The 16,965-nt window shown below is 41.4% G+C and overlaps 2 protein-coding genes across 2 annotated transcripts; one reads left to right on the top strand and one right to left on the bottom strand.

Moving 5' to 3' along the window:
* The first annotated feature begins 609 nt into the window (after positions 1-609).
* On the top strand, positions 610-2,854 carry arl2bp (ADP-ribosylation factor-like 2 binding protein). Its single transcript, NM_001141902.1, is given in 7 exon segments — positions 610-683; positions 827-896; positions 1,015-1,076; positions 1,175-1,281; positions 1,407-1,492; positions 1,716-1,812; positions 1,979-2,854. Coding segments are annotated over 7 exon segments (549 nt in total). The 5' UTR covers positions 610-664; the 3' UTR covers positions 2,087-2,854.
* Positions 2,849-14,626, bottom strand: pllp (plasmolipin). The gene is made up of 4 exons (XM_014149020.2): positions 14,260-14,626; positions 11,539-11,709; positions 6,762-6,878; positions 2,849-3,789 (listed from the first exon to the last, which is right to left on the bottom strand). Exons 1-4 carry the CDS (start codon positions 14,401-14,403, stop codon positions 3,682-3,684), a joined length of 540 nt encoding a protein of 179 aa, XP_014004495.1. The 5' UTR covers positions 14,404-14,626; the 3' UTR covers positions 2,849-3,681.
* Between the last annotated feature and the right edge of the window lie 2,339 nt (positions 14,627-16,965).

The raw sequence follows: 16,965 nt of genomic DNA on the forward strand, positions 1-16,965 counted from the left end.
GGGAGTACCCCAACAACAGAATGGTGTGTGTGTAAACAGGTCATTAAAACTATTCATGGGAGCTCATCCCCCATCAAGCGTTTCTGAAACAATCGGGTTTGTGTTTTTTCTCCAATGTATACTTTGACTACAAATACGATTATAGGATGAGTTATAACATTATTTGGGAATGAGTTAGAATATGAACTTTTAAAAGTGAGATTTTCACTGGACAGTTACTTTAATGTTATATTGTTGCTTGTCAAAGATGCCATTATTATTGACATGATTTAGCCATGGGCTACATTCACAACTAAACCCATCAGTCAGAATGAATTACATGATATGTATGCTGCATTATCATGGGCCAGAAAAGGGGAAATTCATTTACAGTCCATGATTGCAATAAAGAACTTAAACGCACTTAAACATTTAACGTTCATTTCAGTTTACACGATGTTGAGTGCCTGACCCATAGAGGTCCTATCAAATTATTATAATTCTCAATTCTATGGCCTGACCGCACTGTACTCTACTGTACTTCCGGAACTAATCAGCTGGGATCTGTTCCTTTACCGGACTGAATTTACTGAAGGGAGCGTTTTTTCTTTTGTTGCCTTGGTAGCGATTACAGAAAATCAATCAACTGGACAGCCACGTAGTTTGCTAACTAAATAGATTAAGAATGGACGTTAAAGAGCGAAGTGAGTTCTTGACTGATTTTAAGTCATACGAAAATAAAGTCAGAGAAATATAGCAATTATTTCCTCAGCTAGGCTAGCTAGCATCAAATGTTGAAATGCTATCATTATCTAATGTATTGTGCAATGTCTTGTCTTTTTGAAAGATCTGCTGGGTGGTGGCGAGAACATCGTTGAAATGGTGGATTTGGATGAGGAGAATTTTGCTGTTTCAAAGTATGTATGTATGCGTGTCTGTATGTCTATGAGGAAGTGAGTGAGTGAAGTAACGTTAATTTAGAAGAGAATGACTCATGTTTATATGTTTGGTTGCTGACTGATTTATCCTCCCCAGCTCATCAGATTCAGATGCAGCCTTTGATGCTGTCATTGGGAGTATTGAAGACATCATCATGGGTAAATTGGACAAAGAAACGTTTTTTGGGTTCTAGACATGTTTCAGTGTATCAACGTTAAATGGATAGCACGCTAATGCTACTCAATTTTCTCCTCAGAGGACGACTTCCAGCACATGCAACAGAGCTTCATGGAGAAACACTACCTGGAGTTTGATGACTCAGAGGAGAACAAACTCACCTATACACCCATCTTCAACGAATATGTAAGGCACTATACTCTGTTCATCTGCCTGCCTCATCATCAACTGTCAAGTAAGGTAGAAGGTCTGAAAAAACGATCTATGTGAAAGTGTCTTACATATTCTGATGTTTACTTCTACCTCTTCAGATTGAGCTGCTTGAGAAACAACTTGAGCAGCAGCTGATGGAGAGAATTCCCGGTTTCAACATGAGCACATTTACCCAGTTACTCAAGTATGTAAACCATTTCCACTCAGGAGTAACCTCATGAGTTTCGAAGAGTACCCCCAGGGGTCCTAGCACCCCTAGTTGGGAACCACTGCACTCGGTGGCGCATTAGGCCAGTAGGTGGCACATTGCCCCTTGTAAACCAAATACACCTAACTTCAGAGTGCAAAGTTTATTTGTTTCTCATTTTACAAAAATACATTTTCTCTCTCTCTTTTCTATGTTTCAGGCAGCACAAAGACGAAGTGTCAGGAGACATCTTTGACATGTTGCTTACTTTTACAGACTTCATGGCCTTCAAGGAAATGTTCATTGATTACAGAGCAGTGAGTAAAAACTCAATGTTTGTAATTGGATGTACATTAAATTATGACAGTATATTTTAGGATATGAACTAGTGATTTGTTGAGAGAAATTTGTAGAGAGGATTCTGTCTCTTTGTGGTTGTGTGATGTTGTGTCGCAGCACCCATGCCTCCTCCTCTGTCTGCAGGAGAGGGAGGGCCGAGGGCTTGACCTCAGTGATGGCCTAGTGGTGAGGTCTCTCAGCTCTACATCCTCCAAATCCATCACCTCCAGAACAACAACAAAACTGAAGTAACTAATGAAGAGTCATCCCCAAACACATGAACATACACATTGACCAATAGTGCACTGTGCTGCTGACAACAGAACAGAATTGTTTGTCTTGCCCATGCCCTCCAGTCACAGGGGACCACAGGGAACATCTGTCTTTCCCCCAGCGTTTGTATTTGAACTGTTGTAGGTTTGCAATGGGAATGGTATCAGTCAGGTTTGTCTTTGTTTTACAATATTTTACAAATAGCCTTTCTCTGGTTAAGATAGACACCTTTGTCCTCAGGGTAGGGTACAGCGGTTTTTATTAAATTTGTGCTCGATGACTTGTTGAGTTTTGTGCCTGTTACATTAGTAACACGTATGTTTGTAGGTTAAGCATTTTAGACTAAACAGTAGCCTAGTTGCTCAGCTCTTGGCATTGGTGGTTAGGAGAACTATATGCACCAGCAATGGGAAAACACTTTAGAAATGTTTTTTTTTATTGTACTCATAGCCCTCCACAACAAACAGTATATGAAGCCTGAAAGAAGAAACCTGGTACATTCAGTCCTAGGCTGTATGGTCGATGGTGCTTTCTCAGATCCTTCTTTCTCATTTGAACCAATGGGATCCCTTTCTGTAAAATAATTTCAATAACATTAGTACAACATTTGTCCTATGTAGCAGTCTTTACTGAGAATAATATTTTAAGTGTTTTAATTAAATGTATTTATGTCACTGGTTTGTACATAGTCTTATGTCCCATTGCCTGTAAATAAGTGTTTCAAATAAAGACATGAAATCATTTTGTAAAATCACAATCAACTTTATTTGAAAAGGTGTACTGATATGGATAAACAGTACACATGATTCTCTTGGTCTTCACAATGGTGAAAAAATGTATATAAAAACACATTTCTGAACGTGTGTTGCACACAGACCATGTAACCCATTGGGATTCCTGTGTATCTACAAGTATAATATAGTAATTAGGTGGGTGCTTACATTTGTCCTATTTCACACATGTGAATTAGAAATGTGTTTTTTGCATATCTCCCCCCGAGACACCCTCAGAGAGTGGGGTCATGGCCAAGGATCAGCCTTTATTGAAGGCAACCCTGGAGCAATTAGGGTTAAGTGCCTTGCTCAAGGGCACATCAGCCAATTTTTCACCGAGTTGGCTCAGGGATTCAAACCAGCGACCTTTCGGTTACTGGTCCAACACGCTTAACTACTAGGCTACCTACCTCCTTTATTACAGTATAAATAGATGTATCATTCATCACACTTTCCTACAGTATGTGATCATAGTGGTTATGTTATGTATGTGAGTGTACTGTATGTGAGTGAGTCATGATGAGTGAGTGTACTGATGGATGTGCAGTGGTGGGGTTACCATAGCAACACACTTTGAAAGGGTCTGCAAAATGCTTCCAGTCTTCACTCCAGTCACCATTTTGACATTTAAAAAAGGCTATTGATGTCCAGCTTCTTTTTAAAAAAAGTATACTGTATATAAAAACACTCGTCCTTTGATGAACAGGTTTGGAATCTCCTCTACTTGTCACGCTGTTCGGTTCACACTGTCCAAGTCTCTCTGTATGGAGAGGGTTTATCAGGATAGATAGTAGAGTAGTCCTATGCAGGACCAGAGTTGCTGGCTGCATTACCTCCATCCCCTTTCCATGCCAAATAGGAAAAGAAGGTGCTGGCTCCATATAACAAAGTCACCACAATGCCAAAAAACTGAACAAGAGACAAACACATAGTAAGAGACAATCAGATGAGAGAAGAATGTTATTATCATAAGATACAGTACATGCCTGTATTAATTATTCTTCCTCGAATGTCAGTTAATTGAGATTGTTGAATCTTTGACTAGCAATGTTGATGATATGCAGGCAGGTTGCCAGTACTAGGTGCAAGATCTCTTTGGGCTGTAGCCAAGTCCTCTGTCATCATTTGTTGTCATGCCATATGCCTTGCAACAAACATGACACAAACATACAGTACCAGTCAAAAGTTTGGACACACCTACTCATTCAAGGTTTTTTCTTTATATTTTCTACATTGTAGAATAATAGTGAAGACATCAGAACTATCAAATAACACATATGGATGGATTCACATTTGGATTCACATATGAATTCAAGCAAAAAAGTGTTCAACAAATCCAAATATATTTTATATTTGAGATTCTTGAAAGTAGCCACCCTTTGCCTTGATGACAGCTTTGCACACTCTTGACATTCTCTCAACCAGCTTGACCTGGAATGCTTTTCTAACAGCCTTAAAGGAGTTCCCACATATGCTGAGCACTTGTTGGCTGCTTTTCCTTCACTCTGCGGTCCAACTCATCCCACACCATTTCAATTGGGTTGAGGTCGGGGGATTGTGGAGGCAAGGTCATGTGATGCAGCACTCCATTACTCTCCTTCTTGGTCAAATAGCCCTTACACAGCCTGGAGGTGTGTTGGGTCATTGTCCTGTTGAAAACCAAATGATAGTCCCACTAAGTGCGAACCAGATGGGATGGCGTATCGCTGCAGAATGCTGTGGTAGCCATGCTGGTTAAGTGTGCCTTGAAATCTAAATAAATCACTGACAATGTCATCCGCAAAACACCCCCACACCATCACACCTCCTCCTCCATGCTTCATGGTGAGAACCACACATGCGGAGATCATCCGTTCAGCTACTCTGTGTCTCACAAAGACACGTCGGTTGGAACCAACAATCTCAAATTTGGACTCATCAGACCAAGGGACACATTTCCACCGGTCTAGTGTTCATTGCTCGTGTTTCTTGGCCCAAGCAAGTCTTTTCTTATTGTTGCTGTCCTTTAGTAGTGGTTTCTTTGCAGCAAATCGACCATGAAGGCCTGATTCACACAGTCTCCTCTGAACAGTTGATGTTGAAATGTGTCTGTTACTTGAACTATGTGAAGCATTTATTTGGGCTGAAATTTCTGAGGCTGGTAACTCTAATGAACGTATCCTCTGCAGCAGAAGTAACTCTGGGTCTTCCTTTCCTGTGTCGGTCCTCATGAGAGCCAGTTTCATCATTGTGCTTGATGTTTTTTTCTACTGCACTTGAAGAAACTTTCAAAGTTGTTGACATTTTCCGGATTGACTGACCTTCATGTCTTAAAGTAAAGATGGACTGTCGTTTCTCTTTGCTTATTTGAGCTGTTCTTGCCATAATTTGGACTTAGTCTTTTACCAAATAGGGCTATCTTCTGTATACCACCCCTACCTTGTCACAAAACAATTGATTGGCTCAAATGCATTAAGAAGGAAAGAAATTACACAAATTAACAAGCCACACCTGTTAATTGAAATGCATTCCAGGCAACCACCTCATGAAGCTGGTTGAAAGAATGCAGAGTGTGCAAAGCTGTCATCAAAGCAAAGGGTGGCTACTTTGAAGAATCTTAAATAAAACATTTAACACTTTTCTGGTTACTACATGATTCCATATGTGTTATTTCATAGTTTTGATGTCTTCACTATTATTCTACAATGTAGAAAATAGTAAAAATAAAGAAAAACCCTTGAATGAGTAGATGTGTCCAAACTATTGACTGGTGCTGTATATTATAGCTACATTCTCCACAAAGCAAAAAATTTTTTTTAATCTACATACACATAAATACTGACCCCTGACCTACATCAAACTGTGATGTTTGTGAAAATAGAAGGGGAATCTTTATTGGCTAGAGTCACCTGGCTACTGTTTTCCTGGGTTGTGAAAGGCAGGAGATACAAGTCTTTGAACACGCTATGATGTAGGATCTTAATTTGATCACCTTGTTGTAGGAGAACTTTAGTGTATTTGAGGTTTAAAAAGACTTCTGAAGTTTTTAATATCCATTTAGATTTTGTTTTTCTTACGAAAAATGTATCAACCACATAAATTGTTTTCCATTCTTATAATAATAATAATAATTCACATTTCCTGTTGCAGTAGGATTATTTTCCTGCTGTAGCAAACTGGCTCAAATTAAGATCCTAAATATGTATGCATGGTGAAACATTAACATTTTAGTAATTTAGCAGACACTCTTATCCAGAGCGACTTACAGGAGCAATTACTGTTGACAAACCCTGTTAGATATACTCTAATAGCCCTGGGTCTTGTGCAACAGGGCCAACGTTATGGTGACTGGCTTGTTCCTCCAAGGAAGATCAACGTGCTTGGTCATGTGCCTCATTGTAAATAGCAAATGGACTCTGGCCAGGATTGCCATGGAGAGAGAGACCACACCATAAAAGCACATCTACCTTATATTTTTTCTAGCTCCCTCTCTCTTTATCTTTGAACCTGTCACAGTCAGGTGTGCACATGACGCATCAGTCCTGCCTCTTTAGTCAAACATTTAGGAGTGCCAGAAAGTAGAAGGGCCAGAAACACACTTTTGTGTTTTCTATTCATCCTACCCAGAACATAGATATCAGCACATCCTGTTGAATGTTATCTTGTGACTATAAAAAATGTGCAAGTATTGAACGTAATGTACTCAGTCTCAATCTATGTGGCCCTATGTAAGGGAGCGCTTGTTTAAACAAGGGCTTCTCATGTGTTTCTGTCGCTCATCAACTGATCAGAACTGGTCAACCAATTAACAAGTAAGCTTGCCTACATGTGTCTATGTTTCTGTCTAGTGTCTGCATGTCTTTGTATATCTGTAGATATTACGTTGTCTGTTCTAGACTTACCGCAGCAGCTGCCATATGGCCGTAGAAGTATGTTGAACTGTAAGGAGCGACTGATGCAGCATTGGCCAGAAATGCTGTGAGGTACAAAACGGTTGCCACAGCATTATACACCATAACCTACAAGATAGAAAACAGATGTTGATGAATACAGCCTACATTTTATTTAAAATCTATTTTACATTGAATAACAACTACAAAATAACTTTGAAATAAATGTATAACAAAAATGGAGCATAGCAGGGACTACATGGGTCATTCTACGACAATGGTGTCTTTCCTGTCCCCCGCCTTAACCACCAGGAAAATCAATAAAAAAATGTCAGATATTTGTTTTTGATTTAATTGAAGTGTTTTATTGTTAATGAAACATATGTCAGACAGTTATATTGCAAAAATCGAATCAAATCAAATATATTTCAAATCAAATCAAATGTTTATGTGCCGAATACAATAGGTGTGTAGACCTTACAGTGAAATGCTTACTTAGAAGCCCTAACCAACAATGCTTTAAGAAGTTTTAAGAAAACAAATGAAAACAAGTGTTAAGTAAAAAATCGATAAGTAAAAAATAGAAAATAAAAGTAATAAATAATTAAACAGCAGCAGTAAAATAACAAGTGAGGCTATATACAGGGGGTACCGGTACAGAGTAAATGTGCGGGGGCACCGGTTAGTCGAGGTAATTGAGGTAATATGTAGATGTAGGTAGAGTTAAAGTAACTATGCATAGATTACAAAAAGAGAGTAGCAGCATCGTAAAAGAGGGGTCTGGGTAGCCCTTTGATTAGATGTTCAGGAATCTTATGGCTTAGGGGTAGAAGCTGTTAAGAAGCCTTTTGGTACCAACACTTGGCGCTCCGGTACCGCTTGCCGTGCGGTAGCAGAGAGAACAGTCTATGACTAGGGTGGCTGGAGTCTTTGACAATTTTTAGGGCCTTACTCTGACACCACCTGGTATAGAGGTCCTGGACGGCAGGCAGCTTGGCCCCAGTGATGTACTGAGCTGTACGCACTACCCTCTGTAGTGCCTTGCAGTCGGAGGCTGAGCAGTTGCCATACCAGGCAGTGATGCAACCAGTCAGGATGCTCTCAATGGTGCAGCTGTAGAATCTTTTGAGGATCTGAGGACCCATGCCAAATATTTTGAGTCTCCTAATGGAGAATAGGCTTTGTCGTGCCCTCTTCACGACTGTCTTAGTGTGTTTGGACCATGATAGTTTTTTGATGATGTGGACACCAAGGAACTTGAAGCTCTCAACCTGTTCCACTACAACCATGTCGATGAGAATGGGGGCATGTTCGGTCCTCTTTTTCCTGTAGTCCACAATCATCTCCTTTGTCTTGATCACGTTGAGGGAGAGGTTGTTGTCCTGGCACCACACTGCCAGGTCGCTGACTTCCTCCCTATAGGCTGTCTCATCGTTGTCGGTGATCCCTGTTGTGTCATCGGCAAACTTGATGATAGTGTTGGAGTCGTGCCTGGCCATGCAGTCATGAGTGAACAGGGAGTACAGGAGGGGACTGAGCACTCACCCCAGACAGGCCCGCGTGTTGAGGATCAGCGTGGCGGATGTGTTGTTCCCTACCCTTACCACCTGGGGCGGCACGTCAGGAAGTCCAGGATCCAGCTGCAGAGGGAGATCTTTAGTCCCAGGGTCCTTAGCTTAGTGATGAGCTTTGAGAGCACTATGGTGTTGAATGCTGAGCTGTAATCAATGAATAGCATTTTCACATAGGTGTTCCTTTTGTCCAGGTGGGAAAGGGCTGTGTTGAGTGCAATAGAGATTGCATCATCTGTGGATCTGTTGAGGCAGTATGCAAATTGGAGTGGGTCTAGGGTTTCTGAGATAATGGTGTTGATGTGAGCCATGACCAGCCTTTCAAAGCACTTCATGGCTACAGACGTGAGTGCTACGGGTTGGTAGTAATTTAGGCAGGTTGCCTTAGTGTTCTTGGGCACAGGTATTATGGTGCTCTGCTTGAAACATGTTGGTATTACAGACTCAGTGAAGACACTTGCCAGTTGGTTAGCGCATGCTCAGAGTACACGTCCTGGTAATCCGTCTGGCCCTGTGGCCTTGTGAATGTTGACCTGTTTAAAAATCTTACTCACATCGGCTACGGAGAGCGTGATCACACATTCGTCCGGAACAGCTGGTGCTCTCATGCATGTTTCAGTGTTACTTGCCTCGAAGCGAACATAGAAGTAATTTATCTTATCTGGTAGATTCGTGTCACTGGTCAGTTCGCAGCTGTGCTTCCCTTTGTAGTCTGTAATAGTTTGCAAGCCCTGCTACATCCAACGAGCGTCGAAGCCGGTGTAGTACGTACGATTCAATCTTAGTCCTGTAATGACGCTTTGCCTGTTTGATGGTTTTGTCGGAGGGCATAGCGGGATTTCTTATAAGCTTCCGGGTTAGAGTCCAGCTCCTTGAATGCGGCAGCTCTACCCTTTAGCTCAGTGCGGATGTTGCCTGTAATCCATGGCTTCTGGTTGGGGTATGTACGTATGGTCACTGTGGGGACGACATCATCGATGCACTTATTGATGAAGCCAGTGACTGATGTGGTGTACTCCTCAATGCCATTGGAAGAATCCCGGAACATATTCCAGTATGTGCTAGCAAAACAGTCCTGTAGCTTAGCATCTGCTTCATCTGCCTACTTTCTAATTGACCAAGTAACTGGTGCCTCCTGCTTTAGTTTTTGCTTGTAAGCAGGAATCAGGATGATAGAATTATGGTCAGATTTGCCAAATGGAGAACGAGGGAGAGCTTTGTATACATCTCTGTGTGTGGAGTAAAGTTGGTCTAGAGTTTTTTCCCTCTGGTTGCACATTTAACACGCTGTTAGAAATTAGGTAAAACGGATTTGAGTTTCCCTGCATTAAAGTCCCCGGCCACTAGGAGCGCCACCTCTGGATGAGCATTTTCCTGTTTGCTTATGGCTGTATACAGCTCATTGAGTGTGGTCTTACTGCCAGCATCGGTCTGCGGTGGTGTATAGACAGCTACGAAAAATATAGATGTAAACTCTCTTGGTAAATAATGTGGTCTACAGCTTATCATGAGATACTCTACCTCAGGTGAGCAAAACCTAGAGAACCGCACCAGCTGTTGTTTACAAATATACATAGGCTGTCGCCCCTTGTCTTACCAGAGGCCGCTGTTCTATCCTGCCGAAAAAGCTTAAAACCTGCCAGCTGTATGATTATCATGTCGTCGTTCAGCCATGACTCGGTGAAACATAAGATATGACAGATTTTAATGTCCCGTTAGTAGGATATACGTGCTCGTAGTTCGTCTATTTTATTATTGATTGATTGTACGTTGGCTAATAGAACCGATGGTAAAGGTAAATTACCCTCTCGGCAACAATGCACCCGGACTGTCGTCCCCGATATCTCCATCTTTTCCTCCTGCGAATGACGGGGATGAGGGCCCTGTCAGGCGTCCGAAGTAAATCCTTCCCGTCCGACTCATTGAAGAAGAATTCCTCCAGTACGGAGTGAATAATCACTGCCCTGATATCAAGACGTTCTTTTCGGTCATAAGACACAGTGGCAGAAACATTATATACAAAATAAGTTACAAATAACACGAAAAAACATACACAATAGCACAATTGTTATTGCTATAACATGGGTCCTGAGATCCTCAAAAGGTTCTACAGCTGCAACATCGAGAGCATCCTGACTGGTTGCATCACTGCCTGGTATGGCAACTGCTCGGCCTCTGACCGCAAGGCACTACAGAGGGTAGTGCGTACGGCCCAGTACATCACTGGGGCTAAGCTGCCTGCCATCCAGGACCTCTACATCAGGCGGTGTCAGAGGAAGGCCCTAAAAATTGTCAAAGACCCCAGCCACCCCAGTCATAGACTGTTCTCTCTGCTACCGCATGGCTAGCGGTACCGCAGTGCCAAGTCAAGGACAAAAAGGCTTCTCAACAGTTTTTACCCCCAAGCCATAAGACTCCTGAACAGGTAATCAAATGGCTACCCGGACTATTTGCATTGTGTGCCCCCCCAACCCCTCTTTTTACACTGCTGCTACTCTCTGTTTATCATATATGCATAGTCACTTTAACTATACATTCATGTACATACTACCTCAATCAGCCTGACTAACCGGTGTCTGTATGTAGCCTCGCTACTGTATATAGCCTGTCTTTTTACTGTTGTTTTATTTCTTTACCTACCTATTGTTCACCTAATACCTTTTTTGCACTATTGGTTAGAGCCTGTAAGTAAGCATTTCACTGTAAGGTCTACACCTGTTGTATTCAGCGCACGTGACAAATAAACTTTGATTTGGAATTGGTTGCGGTATCGTAAAACGGCAGCCATCTACTTCGGCGCCATTATATACACAGATTTGTCACTGGTGTTGACGTCACTGGTGTTGCCGTCACTTGTGTTACAGTCACTGGTGTTAGAGTCACTGGTGTTAGCGTCACTGGTGTTATTATAGAAAAATGTTTTTTGTTTAATGTCAATTATTTCTAATCAAAAACATTTCTTAATATTATTATTAATGCTTTCTGTCTTTGATTTACATATGCAAATTAAATAGTCAAATTACATTCTGGAATCATCATTAAAATATAGGTAACACTAGTGACAAAAAAGCAACACAAGCATTTTTCTTTTATTTAATGTAGTAAAAATACATAAAGCTGTTAAAAAAGCCACAATCTTCATAGAACGACCCACACATGACATAAGCCTGAGGTCAGGTCAGCAATCACACCAGAGGTTAGTGGATTAGGACACTCACCAACATTGGCCAGGGCACAGAGCTGAGTTTGTGATAGGCGCCAAAGAAGAGCATGAAGAAGAGGATAATGGTGAGCAGCCACAGTGTAACGGCTACAAACATCACCCAGCCATAGGCAGGAATAATGGAGGAAGCACTGGCAATTAGAGCCCATTGCAGCAGGCCAAGACCCTGAGGAGAGTGAGACAGAACAAGGTACATGTTCAGAAACATTTAGGTGACATTTGAGCAGGTGAACCTTCTATTGAGCCTCTAATCCAAGTCTTCACGCCAGATCAAGTGTCCTCTTGAAGAGCAGTGTAGAAGACCTGGGAGTAATCTACACTACCCACTGAGCATTAATCAGCAGCACAGACAGGAATATATTAGTTATGTCAAATAACCTTGACAGTATTACTTAGTACCCCAGACAAGATCAGGAGGGCAAACAGAACTCTTTCTCAATAAAAAAGCATAATCCAAATATGTATTTAGGGATCAAGTTTTGATCTGCAGGTTAACCCACGCACCTGGTAAACGTGTCAAAGATTAATAATGGTAAGCATAACATCCTCATTCTTATACCCTCTCATATTGTATCTCTAACTCTAATCACTCAATATGACAACATTCAAATTAATTGAGTTTTAATAGTTGTTCTGTTTTTTAAACATTTGCATAAATCTACTTACATTAAGTTTTGTCACATCGAATGTATTAATAATGAAAAATCGGGTGCCATATGTTGTTACAAAACATTGATATATCTCATAAATTGTCAATTACTTTTTCTTGTCTCACTATTGAGCTTCAGAGGAGTGTGAGCATGTTAATATACAGTACAGTATAAGCACACAAATAGCAAATATTAAAGGTGTTACACAAGCTTTAACCTTTTACTGCAGTGGGCTAAATCAGTGAGGGCCAAACAGAGTGTTTCTTGGTAGTCTTAAACAAATCTACTTCAAAACAGAAGTATACACCTCACACACGTGGTTATGAGCTTAAATAAAAGAAGACACCTGTACCATGTCAGATATAGAGTTTAAATGTATTACATGTTGAGTTTGCATCCCAATATTACACTTTCTACACATCACAGAAGACTGAAATGTAACAAAACTGTTTGACATTGAAACACCAGATTTTCGTCAGTTTAAAAAAATCTGAATTATGAAATTATGAGAAATATTAATAACATTCCACCCATGAGGCCAAAGAGGTCACTTTTGGTCATTGACAGCTGGAAAGGACTATAGTATACTGTCATGTAGGCCTATGTTTGTCTACAGTGTACACATGAGGACATAATATTGTCAAAGTATAGGCCTACAGTCAGGAGAATTTCTACTTTTATACAGTATATGACTTTTATACAGCATGATCACTTCCTAAACAAATGTTTTTCAAACTAACCCCTTTTCAGGTAGTCTCTCGATTCATTTCTCTTCGCTCAGTACAGACTGGTACTGTGAAAGACTTTATTAGGAGTCAATCTGAGGCCTAAGGCAGGTTTGTTTAAGTTGTGTAAATTTAAGGTGTGTGTGTTTGAGTGTGCCTGCCTGGTTTTGTGTAGGGTGTGTGGGCTTATATCCGTGAACTGTTAACAATCAACTGCAGTAAACCTATAATGAATATAGAAGATCCAAGATATAGGCTCACAAAATCATCAGGGTTCAAAATATCTGGCTGAGGTGACATGATTGCACAATACCATCACAGGGTCCAGCAATTCATATTCATGTTATTGGTAATGCTCAGTTATAGTAGTAATGTGATGTCTTGTGTTATGAGATGTCTATAATCATGGGTAATGGATGTTGATACACACATTTAGAAGTATGCACCACTGTACTCAAGTGGAACAGTGTGAGTCCTGATATTTCTTTCTCATGCAATTATTGAAATGGCTATGAAGGGTGTGATATGAAGCCTAGTGCAGTGACCCACCTAGCCGGGTCAGTCACATGTACTACAGGAAGCCTAGTGCAGTGACCCACCTAGCCGGGTCAGTCACATGTACTACAGGAAGCCTAGTGCAGTGACCCACCTAGCCGGGTCAGTCACATGTACTACAGGAAGCCTAGTGCAGTGACCCACCTAGCCGGGTCAGTCACATGTACTACAGGAAGCCTAGTGCAGTGACCCACCTAGCCGGGTCAGTCTTATGTACTACAGGAAGCCTAGTGCAGTGACCCACCTAGCCGGGTCAGTCACATGTACTACAGGTTCAAAGGGAGTGGCATCATATTGAAATATCTGCATTATATATATGACTCTCTGAATGTACTGTTAATTATCAATACATTATGTAAATATGTAAACATAAAACATATTCAAGACACAGGGCGTTTTGCATAAAACAATTTTTAACTTGTGTTATGTTCAAATAAAACAAGCTGTCACCTGATTAATGTCCCTGTGTGTGTCCATTACTACAACTCTTAGCAACCACTAGGTATAACTCAAGCCCGTACAAAACAATAAGATAGAAGAAAACAGGGATTCTGAAAAGATACATAGATATAGATTGGCCTAGAAGATGAGTAGGACAGAGAAAGAAGGAAAAATGAGCTGGGTACATGAGACAAAAACGTTTATTGCTAGGTTTACTGCACTGTTGGAGCTAGAAACACAAGCTGCAATTGCGATAACAACTGAAAATTTGTGTACGTGACTGATAAACTTGATTTGATGATGGATAAAGTAAATACAAAGGTGAAACTGGTATTTGTCACTCACTATCTCAGCCAACATCAGGATTCCAGGAATGCTCTTGATCAAGCCCAGGTCCATGGAAATACTGGCAAGCTGAAAGCTGGACCCTCCCTGTTGGGACTGGGGGGAGCTGGTCTCGGTGGCCACATTATCTGGAAAGTCTGACATCACTCCCTCAAATCCACACAATAATGGCCAACAATAACAAACTAACTTTCCTTTTGTCCCTAGTCAGAGAATAGAACCTTTCCAGAGCAAATATACAGATCTGGGGAATGCAGCCGTTACCACCTGGTTTGCTTTTCTAGTCTGACAGGTGCCTTATGTTCTCGCTCTCACTCTCGCGCTCTCTCTCTCTCTCTCTCTCTCTAGTGAGGTAGGTAGGTATATACAGTTGAAGTCGGAAGTTTACATACACCTTAGCCAAATACATTTAAACTCAGTTTTCCACAATTCCTGACATTTAATCCTAGTAAAAATGCCCTGTTTTAAGTCAGTTAGGATCACCATTTTATTTTAAGAATGTGAAATGTCAGAATAATAGTAGAGAGAATGATTTATTTCAGCTTTTATTTCTTTCATCACATTCCCAGTGGGTCAGAAGTTTACATACACTCAATTAGTATTTGGTAGCATTGCCTTTAAATTGTTTAACTTGGGTCAAATGTTTCAGGTAGCCTTCCACAAGCTTCCCACAATAAGTTGGGTGATTTTTGGCCCATTACTCCTGACAGCTGGTGTAACTGAGTCAGGTTTGTAGGCCACCTTGCTCACACATGCTTTTTCAGTTCTGCCCACAAATGTTCTGTAGGATTGAGGTCAGGGTTTGTGATGGCCACTCCAATGATGACGCCATCTATTTTGTGAAGTGCATCAGTCCCTCCTGCAGCAAAGCACCCCCACAACATGATGCTGCCACCCCCGTGCTTCACGGTTGGGATGGTGTTCTTCGGCTTGCAAGCCTCCCCCTTTTTCCTCCAAAGATAACGATGGTCATTATGGCCAAACAGTTCTATATTTGTTTCATCAAACCAGAGGACATTTCTCCAATGTGTCCTTTGTCCCCGGCTGTCAGGCACTGTTTTCCCGCAGGTCTGTTAACGCAGGTCTGTTAGTGTTTGGCAGGCAGTAGAAAAGGATATTTTGTGCTAGCTTAGCCAGCTAGTCCAGTACACAGCAGGCGGGAGAGGGTGGCAACGCATGGTGTCCCTAACAAGCAAGCTAGCTAGTTAACTAACACACATGTCACCCCAGCCTCCCTCCCTCCTGCTGTGCTAGCTGGAGGCGGGGAAGACTGGTATACGGTGTCCTTCGCCTCCGCCTGTCGAGCACGGTTTTCTCGGTTCATGCAAAAACCAATGGGATGCAGGAATGTCCACATGCAGGAACGCCCTGAATTGCACACTATTGAATGTCAGCTCTATTCATGGAATGTTTGAGAACGTTTTTGGTGGCACAGAAATAAATGATAAGGGATAGCAAACAATTTGTTGACTAAATCCCTCTTGCCACTACACTCTATCTGACTGGATGAATAACTTTATTTTGAGTTAATGTGGACCCAGTGACTCAGACTTGAGTATTTGGACCAAGACTCGAGCACTTGGACATTGGACTAGCCATAGGGACTCGTGACTCAACCATTGGTGACTCGGACTTGGACTCGAGCACAGGGGACTTGGGACTTGATTCGGACTCGGCTACATCACTGGGCTAAACAGTCATTAGCTCACGTTATAAGTCATTAGCCCCATTCTATGCTGGCTGGCTGCAACCATGACAAAGGGGTAGACGTAACATAGTAAATGTAAATGATAGTATGATATGTTACATTTCGTATGCTACTGCCACATTCAAAACAACTTGTGTGAATTATCTGACTTCAGTGTTTTCAAGACAATTGAGAACAAGCTCCTTATGGGAAAAATTGTTCAGAACATTCATCCAACTCGGATACTCGGGCATCTTTCTAGAGCTTCGACTTGAGTTTTCAGTTGTCTTGAAAGCACTACATGTATTAATTTGTGGATGTCCATCATCCATTTAAAATGATCTGTTACGAATTGCAATTTGTACAATATGAACTCCAGCACATCAGCCAAAGTGTACCCTCGCAGTATGGTGATCTGCCTTGACATATCAGACTCTCAATGTGCCAGAGCCCACCCCAACTGATGATTACCCCACCTTTAGACTGCCTCCACAGTCCAGTCGCTTTACAACTGTTCTGAATCAAGATGAGATGGACCTTTACGGTGGTATGGAGATAGCACAGTCTGACGCAGAACATCTCAAGAGGGAAACTAGAGCGCAAAGTAACTATAAAGTCTGTCATCGTGTGCGCTCTCAGCACATTACCTCATCTATACTGAACAAAAATATAAATGCAACATGTAAAGTGTTGGTCCAATATTTCATGAGCTGAAATAAAACATCCCAGAAATGTTCCATATACACAAAAAGCTTATTTCTCTCAAATTTTGCGCACAAATGTGTTTACAATCCCTGTTAGTTAGCATTTCTCCTTTGCCAAGATAATTCATCCACCTGACAGGTGTGGCATATCAAGAAGCTGATTTCATGATCATTACACAGGTGGACCTTGTGGTGGGGACAATAAAATGCCACTCTAAAATGTGCAGTTTTGTCACACAACACAATGCCACAGATGTCTCAAGTTTTGAGGGAGTGTGCAATTGGCATGCTGACTGCAGGAATGTCCACCAGAGC

Source organism: Salmo salar, chromosome ssa16, assembly GCF_905237065.1.
Source record: "Salmo salar chromosome ssa16, Ssal_v3.1, whole genome shotgun sequence".
Classification (NCBI taxonomy): domain Eukaryota; kingdom Metazoa; phylum Chordata; class Actinopteri; order Salmoniformes; family Salmonidae; genus Salmo; species Salmo salar.